At 39.1% G+C, this 13,304-nt stretch overlaps 3 protein-coding genes across 12 annotated transcripts; 1 reads left to right on the plus strand and 2 right to left on the minus strand.

The window, feature by feature from the left end:
* Nucleotides 1-1,028: 1,028 nt before the first annotated feature.
* si:dkey-220f10.4 (tubby protein homolog) lies at nt 1,029-6,752 on the minus strand. 4 transcript variants are annotated; one of them, XM_034860867.1, is made up of 13 exons: nt 6,505-6,752; nt 6,039-6,101; nt 4,751-4,910; nt 4,398-4,631; nt 4,016-4,141; nt 3,749-3,904; nt 3,500-3,660; nt 3,262-3,423; nt 3,005-3,117; nt 2,115-2,229; nt 1,898-1,996; nt 1,633-1,804; nt 1,029-1,528 (listed from the first exon to the last, which is right to left on the minus strand). In XM_034860867.1, the coding sequence occupies exons 2-13, from the start codon at nt 6,078-6,080 to the stop codon at nt 1,395-1,397; spliced, it is 1,674 nt and encodes a 557-aa protein (XP_034716758.1). In that variant the 5' UTR covers nt 6,081-6,101; nt 6,505-6,752; the 3' UTR covers nt 1,029-1,394. The 4 variants fall into 4 exon arrangements, with proteins under 4 accessions (XP_034716758.1, XP_034716757.1, XP_034716760.1 ...); XM_034860869.1 differs by having other exon boundaries at nt 1,395-1,528; nt 4,398-4,628; XM_034860866.1 differs by lacking the exon at nt 6,505-6,752 and having other exon boundaries at nt 6,039-6,433.
* A 99-nt stretch (nt 6,753-6,851) lies between these two features.
* On the plus strand, nt 6,852-10,075 carry ccdc189 (coiled-coil domain containing 189). 7 transcript variants are annotated; one of them, XM_034860875.1, is made up of 11 exons: nt 6,852-7,150; nt 7,429-7,513; nt 7,724-7,790; nt 7,920-7,954; nt 8,071-8,136; nt 8,432-8,595; nt 8,706-8,776; nt 8,879-8,995; nt 9,137-9,215; nt 9,363-9,452; nt 9,543-10,075. In XM_034860875.1, exons 3-11 carry the CDS (start codon nt 7,773-7,775, stop codon nt 9,695-9,697), a joined length of 795 nt encoding a protein of 264 aa, XP_034716766.1. In that variant the 5' UTR covers nt 6,852-7,150; nt 7,429-7,513; nt 7,724-7,772; the 3' UTR covers nt 9,698-10,075. The 7 variants fall into 7 exon arrangements, with proteins under 7 accessions (XP_034716766.1, XP_034716765.1, XP_034716764.1 ...); XM_034860874.1 differs by lacking the exon at nt 6,852-7,150 and having other exon boundaries at nt 7,499-7,562; XM_034860873.1 differs by lacking the exon at nt 6,852-7,150 and having other exon boundaries at nt 7,512-7,595.
* On the minus strand, nt 9,755-13,107 carry phkg2 (phosphorylase kinase, gamma 2 (testis)). Its single transcript, XM_034860870.1, has 10 exons — nt 12,859-13,107; nt 12,455-12,566; nt 12,189-12,364; nt 12,037-12,091; nt 11,860-11,925; nt 11,622-11,785; nt 11,410-11,500; nt 11,144-11,297; nt 10,899-11,024; nt 9,755-10,789 (listed from the first exon to the last, which is right to left on the minus strand). The coding sequence occupies exons 2-10, from the start codon at nt 12,547-12,549 to the stop codon at nt 10,544-10,546; spliced, it is 1,173 nt and encodes a 390-aa protein (XP_034716761.1). The 5' UTR covers nt 12,550-12,566; nt 12,859-13,107; the 3' UTR covers nt 9,755-10,543.
* Between the last annotated feature and the right edge of the window lie 197 nt (nt 13,108-13,304).

A 13,304-nucleotide genomic window follows, 5' to 3' on the forward strand; every position in this document is an offset into this window, starting at 1 on the left:
CCCCCCCCTTGCACGGTGTTTCAGGACCCAAAACCTGGAAGGGGAGGAAGGATGTTGGGATCCCGCTCGAAGGACCAAGTTGTTGAGATAATTATTAAACAAAGAATGGACAAAAAATCCCTGGAGGCATCTCAAAAACTTGTTTACTTGCAAGTAGATTCAGTCTTACAGCACTCAGAGCATAAGTACAGAAAATGACTAAAGATAGTCTTTAACAGTAGCTTTTTATATCAGTCAGGCAGTGTATTTCAAAGGAGATACTGTCTTATTTTCTCTGGTCAGGCCCGGCATCTCATCCATACGCGCTCTGCCCTCAGGGGCATCCTGAGCTTTTAACAAGGTCAGTGGCTCTCATGATTATCTCATGAGAAATAGAAATAGTTACACAGAAACCTCATGCAAATAAACTTAGCACAAAAAGTAAGGGATTTGTGTTTGGTAGATTATTTCTCTGTGGTAACAATGCTTTTTGGTAATAAATCTTATACCGTTGGAAAAGCCTGTTTAGTTCTTTAGGTTTTCCATGGGTGCAACCCAGTGCTGCTGCTCATCCCACAAATGCACATTGTGGCTGCGTGTGGTTCTTCTACACGCTACTGAGGCTCCTGTTTGTCAAATGAAGACATTTTTAAATCGCCAATATGTCTTGTTTCTTCAAACTTCAATCATTCAATCCACCAAATGATTCAATGGCAGAATAAACTGTTTAGCAGTGGCGTATTTTTCATGGCCGCAACCTACATACTCAGCGCTTCTTCTCATCCTACAAATGCATCTTCCTCACAGCATTTGAAAGGGAACTAAACAGGCTTTCCAACGGTATAAGATAAATTGCCAAAAAGCATTGTTACCACAGAGAAATAATCTACCAAACACAAATCCCTTACTTTTGTGCTAAATTTATTTGCATGAAGTTTCTGTGCAACTATTTTTATTTCTCGTGAGATAATCATGAGAGCCACTGACCTTGTGAAAATTAAGTTTAGTTCAATACTAAAATGAAGCAAAGATTATAGCATGCATAATAACTTTTATTACAATTATCATTTAATATTTCTCTAGTATTCTTTACACAGTTGTCCTCAATATTGTAAATGCATGAGTCCTTTACACAGCTGGCAAATGTAAAAAGAAAGACTGTTAAATGAACATAATTTACTTATTTCACTTCAATATAAAATCTGCTGTAAAATAATACTGGGCCTATGAAACAAGTCTCCTCTAAAGTCTAAAAGTCGATGGCATGTGATTTCATATTTAGTGTATACAAAGTGTTACAATACAAAACATGAAAAATTACTCTGTGCAAAATGATCGGTATAGTTTTAATTTAAACTGTAAGTTTCTATCTATATCGGGGATCCAGTTGAGTACTTGAGGCACACCACCATGAGTCACTCACATGCCAGTTTACCATCAAAGGACGACAGGGTGATGGCAAAGGCTTGCAGGGCACACATGGGGAAACTGTAATCCATGGAGAAGACATCCTCCGCTACACGACCAAACTGCATCACAATGTAATCATCTACACGATGAGAAGTGAAGATGACGGGGATGTTTGAAATAAAGACCAGACAGCCTAAGCATTTTCCTTATGGTTGATGATAGAAGAGGACGGTCACATCTTACCGTTGTCTGGGTGGATGATCTGGAAGTTCTTGACGGAGGCCTGGGTGACACGGCCGTGGAAGTTAAGCACATATGATTGAGTCTGTTCATTCCAGCTCGGGGATTTATTCACCAGTGTGACCAGGTTTTCTGTGTTATTATTCACATGGCGGACCAGTAGAGTCTCAAGTTCCTAAAATAAGATTGCATTTTAGTGCCTTGGACATATGTCACACATAATGTGCATCATCACAGCTTTTAAAAAGGAATATTGTTTAAAACATACATTTTTTGGATGAATGGACACTCTTTCATCGTTCTCCAACATGCCAGGGATGATCACAGTCATTTTCCTGGGACCCCTAAATCCTAACACATTTGTCTCCTGGAACATGACAGCCAATCAAATTTGGACAGTTAACAATAACAAATAACAGGTTTTATCTCTTCGTAAGCGTTGTTACGTGTAATGTAAGAATGCATATAGTTAGGTTTGGACTCACGTAGCAAATTGCTGCCAGCTCTTGACGCACTGATTCACACTCTTTGACGAAGGGCTTCTTCTCTGGGTTTTCACCTCCATCATAGACTGTAAACTTTGTACCCAGAACATTGGATCTGAAACAAATGTGTATGATCAGCTAGACCCCCCAACGGGTCATGGCAGAGGGCCACCCACCAAGAGCCAGGTTCTGTCTGTTAAAAGGAAGTTTTTCTTTGCCCCTAGAGGATGTTGTGTCTCTGTGAATTATAGTGTGGTCTAGATGTACTCTACTCTAATTGTCCTGAGATAACATCTGTTATGATTTGACATTGTAAATTAAATGAATTGAGGTTAAAATGTCAACTTTGCCTACGTGAAGAAAAACAACCGTGGAGGTGCATTCACTTCCTTGAAAAATAATTGCTTCCACAAATCAAGGAGGAATTCCCAAAATGTGCTAAAAATTTACACACGGGTTACAGTTAAGATCCTTCAAGATATCCTTTTTCATTGCAGAAATTTTGACATCTCAAAGCAGGAAAATCACAGTTGTGGATAAAAATAAGGATGGTTCCATTCCATTTCAGGTATTTTAGTGCTAGGCACTTAGGGCTTAACGAGACACTCAAATAGAACCGAGCCATCATTAGTGTTATTAGTTACACCAGCACTTTTCCTGCTATATCATGTCATAAGATCTTCTAGAAATATGTGCTTCAGGTCCTGGTTTTGAATAACACTGGCTTAGCATGATCACAAAATGGATTTTTTTAATGTAATCTAAAGTGGTTTGGAAAGTGTTTCATTATCTAAAGATTTTAGAGAATTCACCCTAAAGAAGCAATGGAAATTATTTGGCTTAGATGTTTTTCTAAAGTAGAAAATACTTAAGTAATACTTTAGTTGTACCTTAGTTTTCCTATGTAGCAGTTTGTATCTCGGGACAGATTGGTTGGGTCAGTGGAGATGAGATAGTTGGATGTTTTGCACTTTTTCCTTTTTCTGCCTGCCATTAGAAACACCTTGGAGATGGCACAATGAAAAACACCTTTTTTAGAACTGAAAATGAAGAGAACTTAGAAATATGATAGCAAAAAGGATCGTGACATCAGAACTAAAAATGAATGTGCACAATGTTCAGATTCAACTTGTGCAGAACTGCTGACCCTCTTGCCGTCCTCCTTCTCCATGTGGAGGTAGTAAGTTGGGTAAATGCCCTTCTCCATGCCTCTCCTGTCCCTGGTGACCCTACACTGGATCGTCACATCTCTGGGGGCTGGACGCAAAGCAAACTTTTCAAGATCCTCCACTGACATTGGAGATGTTGCCTGAAATAAGAAAGATAATCAAAATAAGTGTATACTGCCATTTTTTTGACTATACACGTAACTTATTATGTCTCACTCTTTCATCTGATTCACTGCCTGAGGATGAACCCTCCCTGTAGTTGGAGTTGAGGTAAGCGAGACTCGGTGGAGTTTTCTCTGCTTTCTTTGTCTTTTTTTCCTTTTTCTCCTTTTCCTGGTTTTCTCCCTCTTTGCACTTCTCACTTATTTGGCATCTGGCTGTGGAGATGCACACACAAATGTATTCTTTACAACATCTTTAAATATTTATAGATCATAAAATGCACAGGGCCAGATTATCGCTCACTTGTGTTGACTTTTTTCTTCATAGGCGACTGAGGGACAGGCCTCAGGCACTTGTCTTCTTCTTCACTGTTGATTTCATCACATTTAGTTTTCTTTGGATTTTCCATCTCCACCACTGACTCTATCTCTTGAGGTGAAGCCTCCTGCAAGTGTTTCTCTGCAAAAGAGGAGACATTTTAATGCTGTGAAAGCTGTGACTTTAAACCCAAGATACATAGAAGATTATGCAGAGAGCACTGATATGTTAATGAGAAATGAAACTTGTTACTTTTACACTCTTGTTTGGTAGTCTTGTTTGTCTTCTGAGGGTCCTCTGATTCTTTCACTTTGTCTTTTTTAGTTTTTTTCTCCTTTTTCTCCTTCTCTTTCTCTTTTTCATCGTTCTGTTCAGTATCTGATAGAAAGCAAAGCAGCGAGTTGCTGATGAATCATTTATAAAAGCAAAGGGTTTCTTTACATGTGCATTTACAAGGGCCCAATGTGTGTGTGTGTGTGTGCATACATTTGTATTTTGTACTTGCTCTGTGACACATACTACATCATTTGAATGCTCAAAAAGGAGCAAGTTATTTGCATACGCACACACACACATGCAAATAAACACAAAGACTTAACAATAAAACAATATATTCTCCATTGCACATTCTTACGTTTGGCTTTTTCTTTTTTCACTTCATTCTTCTTTGTCTTTTTTCCTTCCGTCTGAGCATTATTCTCCACTTCACACTTCACCTCAGGCTCTTTGTCAATCTCCAAGTTCATTTTCTTGGGAGTACCAGGACTCCCTAAAGACATCTCATCTAACCTCATGCTTGCTGTCATGTCACATTCACCTAATGTGATCTCATCCAATGGGTTATCATGGGCATGTTCAAATTGATCTCCAGGGGGAAAAAAAGAGTGTAATATAATTTCAGAGACTGAACACAATTGCACCACATGTTGGAATTAGATTTTTTATAAAACAAATGTGCATATAATCATAAATTAATCTAAAACCAACCACTCAGGGAAGTGTTGCTCAGGGATTGGTTGATCAACAGAGGTGTTTCATCTGAGCGGGCAGCTTTGTGTTTTCGTTTCTTTTGGCGAGCATCTCGATTGGCTACCACCATTTGGGAATCAGCCCTCTTCTTTTGCTGCTTTTTCATCAAAAGGGTCCGCTGTGGGAGAAGTGTGGTATTAGACTTTATATAAAAGCCAACTAAATATCCATACGTTGGGATACAACTACAGAGGGAAATCATGATGATAATTAAAGTCAACAAACCATAGGCTAAACATAATGGGTATTATAAGTTTGTGTTTCCCTGAAGTCTAATTTTTATGTAATTATGCTGGCCATATTATCTCCCCAAAGTCACCAATGTTTTTGTTACTTGTTTGCATCCCTTCTGATGCATACTGACTGTTTTTTGTTTCTCTTGTGTAGCATAAAGCGACTACAGCTGCGTTTCATTCTTTATTGTACAATGACAATAAATAAACCTTGAGCTATGTTCCTGGGTCAGAATTATAACATCATATTTTATTATTTCACCAAGAAAAGAACCAGATAGGGGTTTAAATGTTATTTTGGGATACTTCAGATAATAATCTGTAATATAAATTATACTGCTTGTAGTATTTTACTAAATTCTAAATAGCAAAATGTCCATTGTAGCTATTGTCAGCTGAAGATGACATAACTACTCATTTACCCAATATTAAATGCAGGTGTCTATGCATCATTGTTACTGTTTGCTACTATTTTAGTAGGCCTACTATTATACGGGGTGCTGTTTGTAGGCCTACTAATTGGTTATTATTAGCACTGATCATCTGCTGATCTCTCTGTTCTAATGTATTTACGTAGTACTCTAGTGAACATAAGCCAGTAGCTCACATACTGTGCCATATAAACAAACCTGTGACTTAACGTTGAGCAGTAGCTTCAAACAGCAGGCAGCAGTGACATATGTAGCTATGACCTCATGAGACTCAAGAAAGCTTTCTTTATTTATTTATTCATTTATTTTCAAAGCTCTGCCCCAGTTTAAACCACTTGTCAGCTAATAAAACAAAGAATATGTTCTTTGCTCCACTGTCAGCATTGAATATGATGATTATATGCAGCCTACCTTTATGTTTTTGACAAAGGAACACATCAACAACTCTACTTTTAGGGCATTTGAAATGCATTGCATTTGTTGAATTATTTATTGCAGTTCAAATTGAACCAAAACATGTCTGGGCTAGCCTATTTAACGTGTAAATTACATCAACTACTTAAATAATTCTCATTTCTTTACCTGGTTGTCCAGCTTCTGTTGTCGTATGTCGGGGTCTTCCATGTCTGACTAAAAGTCTCACTGCTAATTATAATCAGTAGATAATTAAGGTAAACGACAGAGAAAATCCAGCATCAAAGTTCAATGTGAGAAATGGTTCCAAAATAAATAAGCAATTAAATATGGACGCGAGTGTCTGATTGTGGCACCCTGCTCCATCTGACAGCCTGTCCACCTGCCTGTAGCAGAAGGCAAAGTGGATTAAAAGGGGATAATGTTCTTAAACTGCTCTACACTGCACAGCTCAGTCAGTATGGGCAAGAAGTCTCGGGGGCAAAGCCGGCTGTCTATGGCTGCCTTATGGAGATGCTATAAGGCCTAATGTTACACCTGAAAAGTGAGACAAGAGAAACAGGAAGGTGGTGACCTGCTCCTGTCACTCCATTTAGCCTAGCCTACTAGCTAGTCAGCACTCTGAAACACTTACCCATGTGTAAACTGCCAACAACGGAAGCCGCAGCAGTCACCACGAATTGCCCTAATCTTCCAAATTCTCACCCTAACGTGCCATGCTGCACTCAACCGTTACACAATATATCAAATAGTTGGCATTTACTCACCTAAAACATCACAGAAAACATAAAGAAAACAAACGTTGATTAGCAGGACACGCAGTCAGGTTGATCTCGTTGCCATAGATACGGCCATTGCAGCAGCGATGGAGAGCCTTTGAATTAAAAACAATAACAAATCCGTGTCTTTAATTGGAAAATAACAATGTTCATGTCCTTATTATTACGTCATCTGTCTATTAGTTCATCTCTCTGTTGTTACGTTTATAGCGTTGGTAGGCCTACTAGTTTATTTCAGTTTTAGCACACTGATGTAGTTGTTTGCACCCAGCGATTTATTCATTTATCATCATGTTTACGAATAATAGTCACAAATTCCTAACGGTTTGTCTGGTTGCATAATGTCTTTTCGTTCAGGCGTCGACCTAATGTTAGCTAGACTATTGTTAGCGATATTGGGCTATATATCTGTTATGTTTTTAGGTGTATTCAGAATGTTGTGACACACTCCAGAATAAGTGTACTTTTTTCTTTTAAGTCCTTCTATAATATAGTCTTAAGGTGCTGTAAGTTAATTGTGTTGTTTCTAGTTTCAGTATTTGTTCCTGTGTAATTATGGGTCTTTTAACATAATCAACAGATCCATATAGAATACAATGAGTGATGCCGAGTTACCATGAATAGTACCAATCCATTTTTTTTAAAGCTATTTATATTTGTATTGATTATTTTGTAAATTAAAAAAAACACATTTTAAGCCCATTTTATGAAGTTGTCGTCCATGGTTCTATCTGCAGTAGCCTATGAGTCTATACGCGCTAAACAACTTTTTTTTAAAGGTTCCTTGCCTAAAACCATGGAACCTCTGAAAGTTCCTGAATCGGAAAAAGAACAAAACCGATATGGTTGCTAGGATACAACGAGGTAACCAAAACAGGAAATGTTCCAGCTTCACTGAAGCCTGTTAGTCCATGTAAGGTTTCGCTAAATAGCTTACTTTGACATGGTAAACGGAAAACAATGGCGTGATTGAATACTTTGACACGACTTTTTTTAACTAGAAAATATATTTTTGACAAGGGTGTATATGCTGTTTTGTGACTGGATCAAATCAATCGCACTTCTGTTTTTCAGCTGCCCACTTCTGCAGCTTGCTCAATTTTTTCGGCTAAAGAAACATAAAATGAATACGAAAACAAAGGTAGGCAAGTTTGATCTTGCTAGTTAAATGTTGGTCTTATTTTACTCCTCATTTGACCATTCAACATATTTATATTACATTCAGTATTCTCTTATCTAGGCTCATGTAATTCATTGTTTTGTTCTGCAGGTACCACAGGCCCTGAAAGCTAAAGTAATGCTATGGTGAGAGATGTGTCTGAAATCTAGATTATGTTCATTTTGATTGGTTGCTGCTTCTTTAGCTTTCAGGACTAAATAGCATGTCTTTAACCAAGTTGCTGTTCCCTGGGTGTTTTCAGGACAGATGTAAGCTACCATGACATGGAGGAGATCGACAAAATGCATTCCATTCCTGATCTGGAAAGGTTTCTGCCCCCCATTTTTGACCAGAAACTCTTCTCATTTATTTAAACACAATCGTACAATGAGGAAAATAAGTATTTGAACACCCTGCTATTTTGCAAGTTTTCCCTCTTAGATGTCATGGAGGGGTCTGAAATTGTCCTCGTAGGTGCATGTCCACTGTGAGAGACATAATCTGAAAACAAAAATCCAGAAATCACAGTGTGTGATTTTTTAACTACCATAAATACTTATTTTCCTCACTCTATACATAGCACTGACATACTTGTCTGTCTCACTTCTTCTCTTCTGTAACAGTGCTTTATGCAGTGTGTTAAGAGTCGACCTACTTGAACCAAAACGAGGGGTTCTGCTGGAGTTGTATGTCCAGGCGGTGCTTTTTTGCAGGGAATGCAACTTCATAAAAGAACAAACTTCTGCTCTCTTGTCCATCATCAAGTCCATCCATGAGGCTAACGTAGGTGAGATATATTATATTCATTTCTTATATTAAATCAAAGTACAAGCTACCTCTGCAGCAAACACAGGTAATTCATTCCTTAACTTTATATGGGATGTTCATTTCTTGCAGAAACTCCACTCAACAACATAGAACAGTGTTTCGAATACTGCAAGGAGCTACTTCTCTGTCACTCAGTCAGGGTCTGTAAAACAATTCTTTTTTTTACTTGGAATATTTTAAAACCCATAATTCTTCATGAATGCAACGTTTCATCCTGGTGTTTCTTTGTTTGCCCACTACAGCGACCCCCCTTTAGTATCAACCTCTTCAGCTCTGAGGAAGTAAACTGTATATTAAAGTACATCCATAACAGCTATGTGAGACACTACAAACTCTACAAGTATATTTTTACCCCACAGGTGAGAATCTGAAATTGTGATTCAAGTAAAATCTGCTATTATTCGTTTTTATTAGACTGGGTTTTATTTAAAAACTCTATATTATTTTTACATATCTGGAGAGTATAATAAGTATTCTAATAAGTATAATTTTTTTCACAGGTAAAACTGGATTTGTCTTTGACTTACTCTGGGATCTCCAATCAGGATGAACCTACCATGGAGGATTCTTCTGCTCCAGGTAATAATTACAGTGTATTGGGACGTTTTAGTAGCACAAAAGTTCAGTTTTATGTGTTACGTTGAGAACAGATTTTTTTGTTTGTTGATATTTTAGAGCACAATAAACCAGATGTATTAATACTTTTAAATACTTTTCTTGCACCAGATTTCAAAAATGAGATTAAAAAAGAAACTAAAGCAGCACCAAAGACAGACAGCAAAGCATCCATCGAAGAGCCGCAGGGAGCCTCACTCGGTAGGATCACAAATCACAAATGGATGTGCCAAAATAAATCACATGCACCCCAAATGTTGTATTGTAACTGCTTCATTTTCTCACTTTCAGGTTCAAAATCAGAACTGAAGGCGCTGATCGAGAAAGAGGTCAGAGAGCAGATGACGCTTATGTCTGGACAGTTAGATCAGCAAATGAAAGACATTGCAGATCAGCACAAGAGTGCACAAGAGGCCCCACAGCCCAACCACAGGGCCAAAAAATAATGAACGAGAAATGTTGGTTTCCAATGAGCACTCACAAAATACGACAATTCAAGCTCAAACGTTATACAGTTTTATTGTCAATGAAACCTTTTTTTCTTCATATACAGTACATTTATATCTGCATTTGTACAATTACTGTACATTTCTCAGTGAGGCACTTTCAGGAAAAGTGCCCCAAATAAACTAAAGAATGAACTGAGTAGGAAATGTTGTTGGTTTGTTTTTATAGGAAATGCACTCACAAATAGTCTTCACAGTCATAGTCATAGTTTGAGTGGGTTTCCTATTGAGTAACGCTTGCATGCTAACAGCTACAGGATACTCTACCAAATGCTGTACTTGAATATTTCACATATCTTCTGGTACTGATATGTAACACTGGAATATCTGTATATCTGAACCTTGTTACACTATATGTATATAATTATCAATTTAATAATTAATCAGAGTGCTTTGATGTCCACATCAGCCACACAGTGCTTCGAAACGCATCCGTTCCTCAGTTATAACTGACGAACAGGAAAAATCCTAAATACACATAATGTGCTTATATGTGATGTGTTATATTGTGCAATGGGCCCTCTGATGCAAAGTGGCACTGCAAACATGATACCCCGACAAGAAGAGTTTCAAACAGCCACAAACTTGGATCAAAGGGCAGATAAGATGTGCATGCTTATCTTTAACTTGCAGAACCACGGTGCGCATTAAGGCACACAGATGTGTCGGTCCCCTGAATCCCTCATCTTAAAATTAAACAGTTGTTCAACAAGACAAACACCGACATGACAGCACATGCAAATGTTTAAATAAAAAATAAACGTGGTTATGTATAAGGTTCACCTTTTATGTTTCAAAGTCCTCCAGGCCCAGCAGCATGACCTTAGCTGTGTTCTGAAAGAGAGCGGCTCGGTTCTGCTGCTCCCCTTTCTTCACCCAGTGCCCGTAGATGCGGAAGGCGCAGCCATCGATGAGTTTGCGGATACCGCGAAGGGAGTAAGGATCTCTGGCCAGCACCTCTCGAGTCAGCGGCCGAGCCCTGCGGTAACGGCTGTACATCCTGATGCAAGCCAGAACACTGACTATCAGCACCTGGGGAGGAAAGAAAGGAAAGCAGGTGAGAGTTGAGAGGGTATTTGCTTCCTCATATACTGCTGCACAGCCATTCTTTTTTCAAGGCTTAACATTTTAAATTAATCACCCTAAATGTCTTTCTGGGACTGAAGAGTCGCACGTCCTCCTTCTGGTACTGTCTGAAGAAGGGGTGTGCTAAAGCTTGCTCAGCAGTGAGACGGACAGCTGGGTCCACCACCAGCAACCTGGATATCTGAGCAACACGAGCAAAATGACAAGTCAGGACTAGTGTGATCATGTAGATGCGGATGTAGCAGGGAGCGGAATAGAGGGAATAAAAGGATGATGATGATGATGATGATGACATCTTACCAGATCTTTCACAGTGTCGGACCTGTCATCCCACTCTGGTGAGCTGAACTGATAGCGACCCTCCATGATCATCCTCAGCATCAGCATCTGCTTGCGATGCCAGAACGGCGGCGAGCCGGCCAGTAAGGTGAAAAGGATCACGCCACATGCCCAGCTGTCCAACACAATCATCAAAACAAGTAAACAGGAAGTAGAAATAAAATTCAAGACAACACCCGGGATTAGTTTACTTCAAATAAATGTCATTGACAAAAGGAAAGACTTACAGATCGACCTCTTGGCCATAGCCTGGGTGCATTTCATCCATGGAACATTTCAGTATTTCAGGCGCCAAATAACCAGGTGTCCCACAAAGCTCTAATTAGCATAAAAGCGAAAACAGATCATTTAACATCTGTCTATGTTTATATAAAATGCTATTAAAATCCACATGGATCATTGACATTGCTTTTCATCATTCATTTTTATACTACAGTACCTCTAAGCTTCTCTCCAGGTTGCAGTTGCACTGAGAAACCAAAGTCGGACAGTTTGATGTGTCCCTGATCATCCAGGAGAATATTCTCAGGTTTTAAGTCCCGGTGGACGATGTTGAGGGAGTGGAGGTACTGCACGGCCTCCAGCAGAGCTCGCATCATGCTCCTGTAGAGCAACTGGTTTTACAAAACGCATTGATAAATCATCACTTTTAAATGTGTATTGATGGCGGAGCATACCTGGTTTCTTTCTCACTCAAAGTCACTTTTTCTGTGAGGTAGTCAAAAAGCTCTCCTCGTCTCATGCTGTAAATAAAAACATGAGATTGGTACCATCCTACAACGATTATTTGTTCCCATATTAAAGGGAGGAATTGTAAAGAGTATTGAATTTGAGCTGTTTGTCTTAATACTCACAGGTCAAACACCAAAAATATGAAAGTTGTTGACTCATAGGAATCAATGAGAGTGACTAAAGGGAATCAACAGAAAGGTTTCAACACTTTTTAATCTCCAAGAATAGAACATTTACGTGTTTTGCATTTCAAAAGAGCAGAATTCCAACGTACTGATGGAGGAGTGTCCCTTCACCATGTTGAGGACCTGGATCTCCTTCAGCGTAGAGGTTTTCACCTCCTCCAGCTGCTGGGCTGTCATCTTCTCTGCCGTGATCTCAATAACCTTCACTGCCAGCTCCTGATTCCTGTGTCTGTGCACACACCTGCGCACCACACTGCTCACACCCCTGATGCCATTGATATTGAACACACATGGCTTTTTTTATCATCTCAATAGAAAACTGAGACCACATTTCAGCTTATTTTGTTGGACTCACCTGCCAATCACCTCTTTAGGGTCATATTTCTGGTAAAACTCCTTGGCCCCCACCCATTCTGGTAATTCATCTCCAACAACGATGTCTTTGGTCATGGTTACAGCATATGAATCTATAATTACAACAAACTATTAGTCAGATGTCTCACTTTTCAACAGGGCTGCATGGTCTGTCTAATAACAGGAACTACTGAGCAAACTCCTGACAAGGAAGTTTTTTTTTTGCTTCAGTTTAATTATAGTTAGCAGGATACTTTAGGAATCTGACTGCTACCTACACATCTCTCTCCTCTCTGCGGTTATTTGGAAATGTGGATTCGATCCATCACCACAGTTAGCTTGCTGTATCTTTGATTTGGCCTTGCTATTGCAGCAGGTTCACTGACCGTACAGGAAGCTACTCACCATATGTAATCTAACGAGGGTTAGAACAAGAGGGAGCGGGAGACGGCGAAATAGGAATCACAATAATAGTGCCATCTCAGCTCGAGGAATCTATCGTGAAGCCATAACTGTGTGCGATTCAGCGGCGACAGTATCAAAGTTAGCTATAACGTTAACAGCCGTTAGCTAGCACCTGAACACTGTTTACATTCTAATCACATTCTTTGAAGCAGCCTGTAGCCTGTTATTACACAATGTGGCAGTACTGCCCCCATGAGGCCGGAGTGACGGTTGCAATGTGGTTAATTTCAGGTTTCATTGTGTTTTGTTTAATCTTGATTAAAAGTCTAATAAGAGTAAATGCAGTCAAAAATGTAAATGTTAAGAACTTCCTTGGACTAATTATGTTCTGATTAAATAAAACATTTTACTCTGCAGAAGTACACTGTCAAATGCGGCAAGAAAAG

The sequence above is a fragment of the Etheostoma cragini genome, chromosome 21, assembly GCF_013103735.1.
Source record: "Etheostoma cragini isolate CJK2018 chromosome 21, CSU_Ecrag_1.0, whole genome shotgun sequence".
Lineage (NCBI taxonomy): Eukaryota > Metazoa > Chordata > Actinopteri > Perciformes > Percidae > Etheostoma > Etheostoma cragini.

Coding starts and splice junctions, on each gene's coding strand:
- si:dkey-220f10.4 (XM_034860867.1), bottom strand. CDS start 6,080: ATGGAAGACCCCGACATACGACAACAGAAGCTGGACAACCAG. Junction 4,911..6,038: donor AACAGAAGCTGGACAACCAG/GTAAAGAAATGA, acceptor CTTCTCCCACAG/CGGACCCTTTTGATGAAAAA. Junction 1,529..1,632: donor GATCATCCACCCAGACAACG/GTAAGATGTGAC, acceptor CTCATCGTGTAG/ATGATTACATTGTGATGCAG.
- ccdc189 (XM_034860872.1), top strand. CDS start 7,677: ATGCTGTTTTGTGACTGGATCAAATCAATCGCACTTCTGTTTTTCAGC. Junction 7,955..8,070: donor AAAGCTAAAGTAATGCTATG/GTGAGAGATGTG, acceptor GGGTGTTTTCAG/GACAGATGTAAGCTACCATG. Junction 8,137..8,431: donor TCCATTCCTGATCTGGAAAG/GTTTCTGCCCCC, acceptor CTTCTGTAACAG/TGCTTTATGCAGTGTGTTAA.
- phkg2 (XM_034860870.1), bottom strand. CDS start 12,549: ATGACCAAAGACATCGTTGTTGGAGATGAATTACCAGAATGGGTGGGG. Junction 11,501..11,621: donor ACCTGGAGAGAAGCTTAGAG/GTACTGTAGTAT, acceptor TATGCTAATTAG/AGCTTTGTGGGACACCTGGT. Junction 10,790..10,898: donor GTCCCAGAAAGACATTTAGG/GTGATTAATTTA, acceptor TTTCCTCCCCAG/GTGCTGATAGTCAGTGTTCT.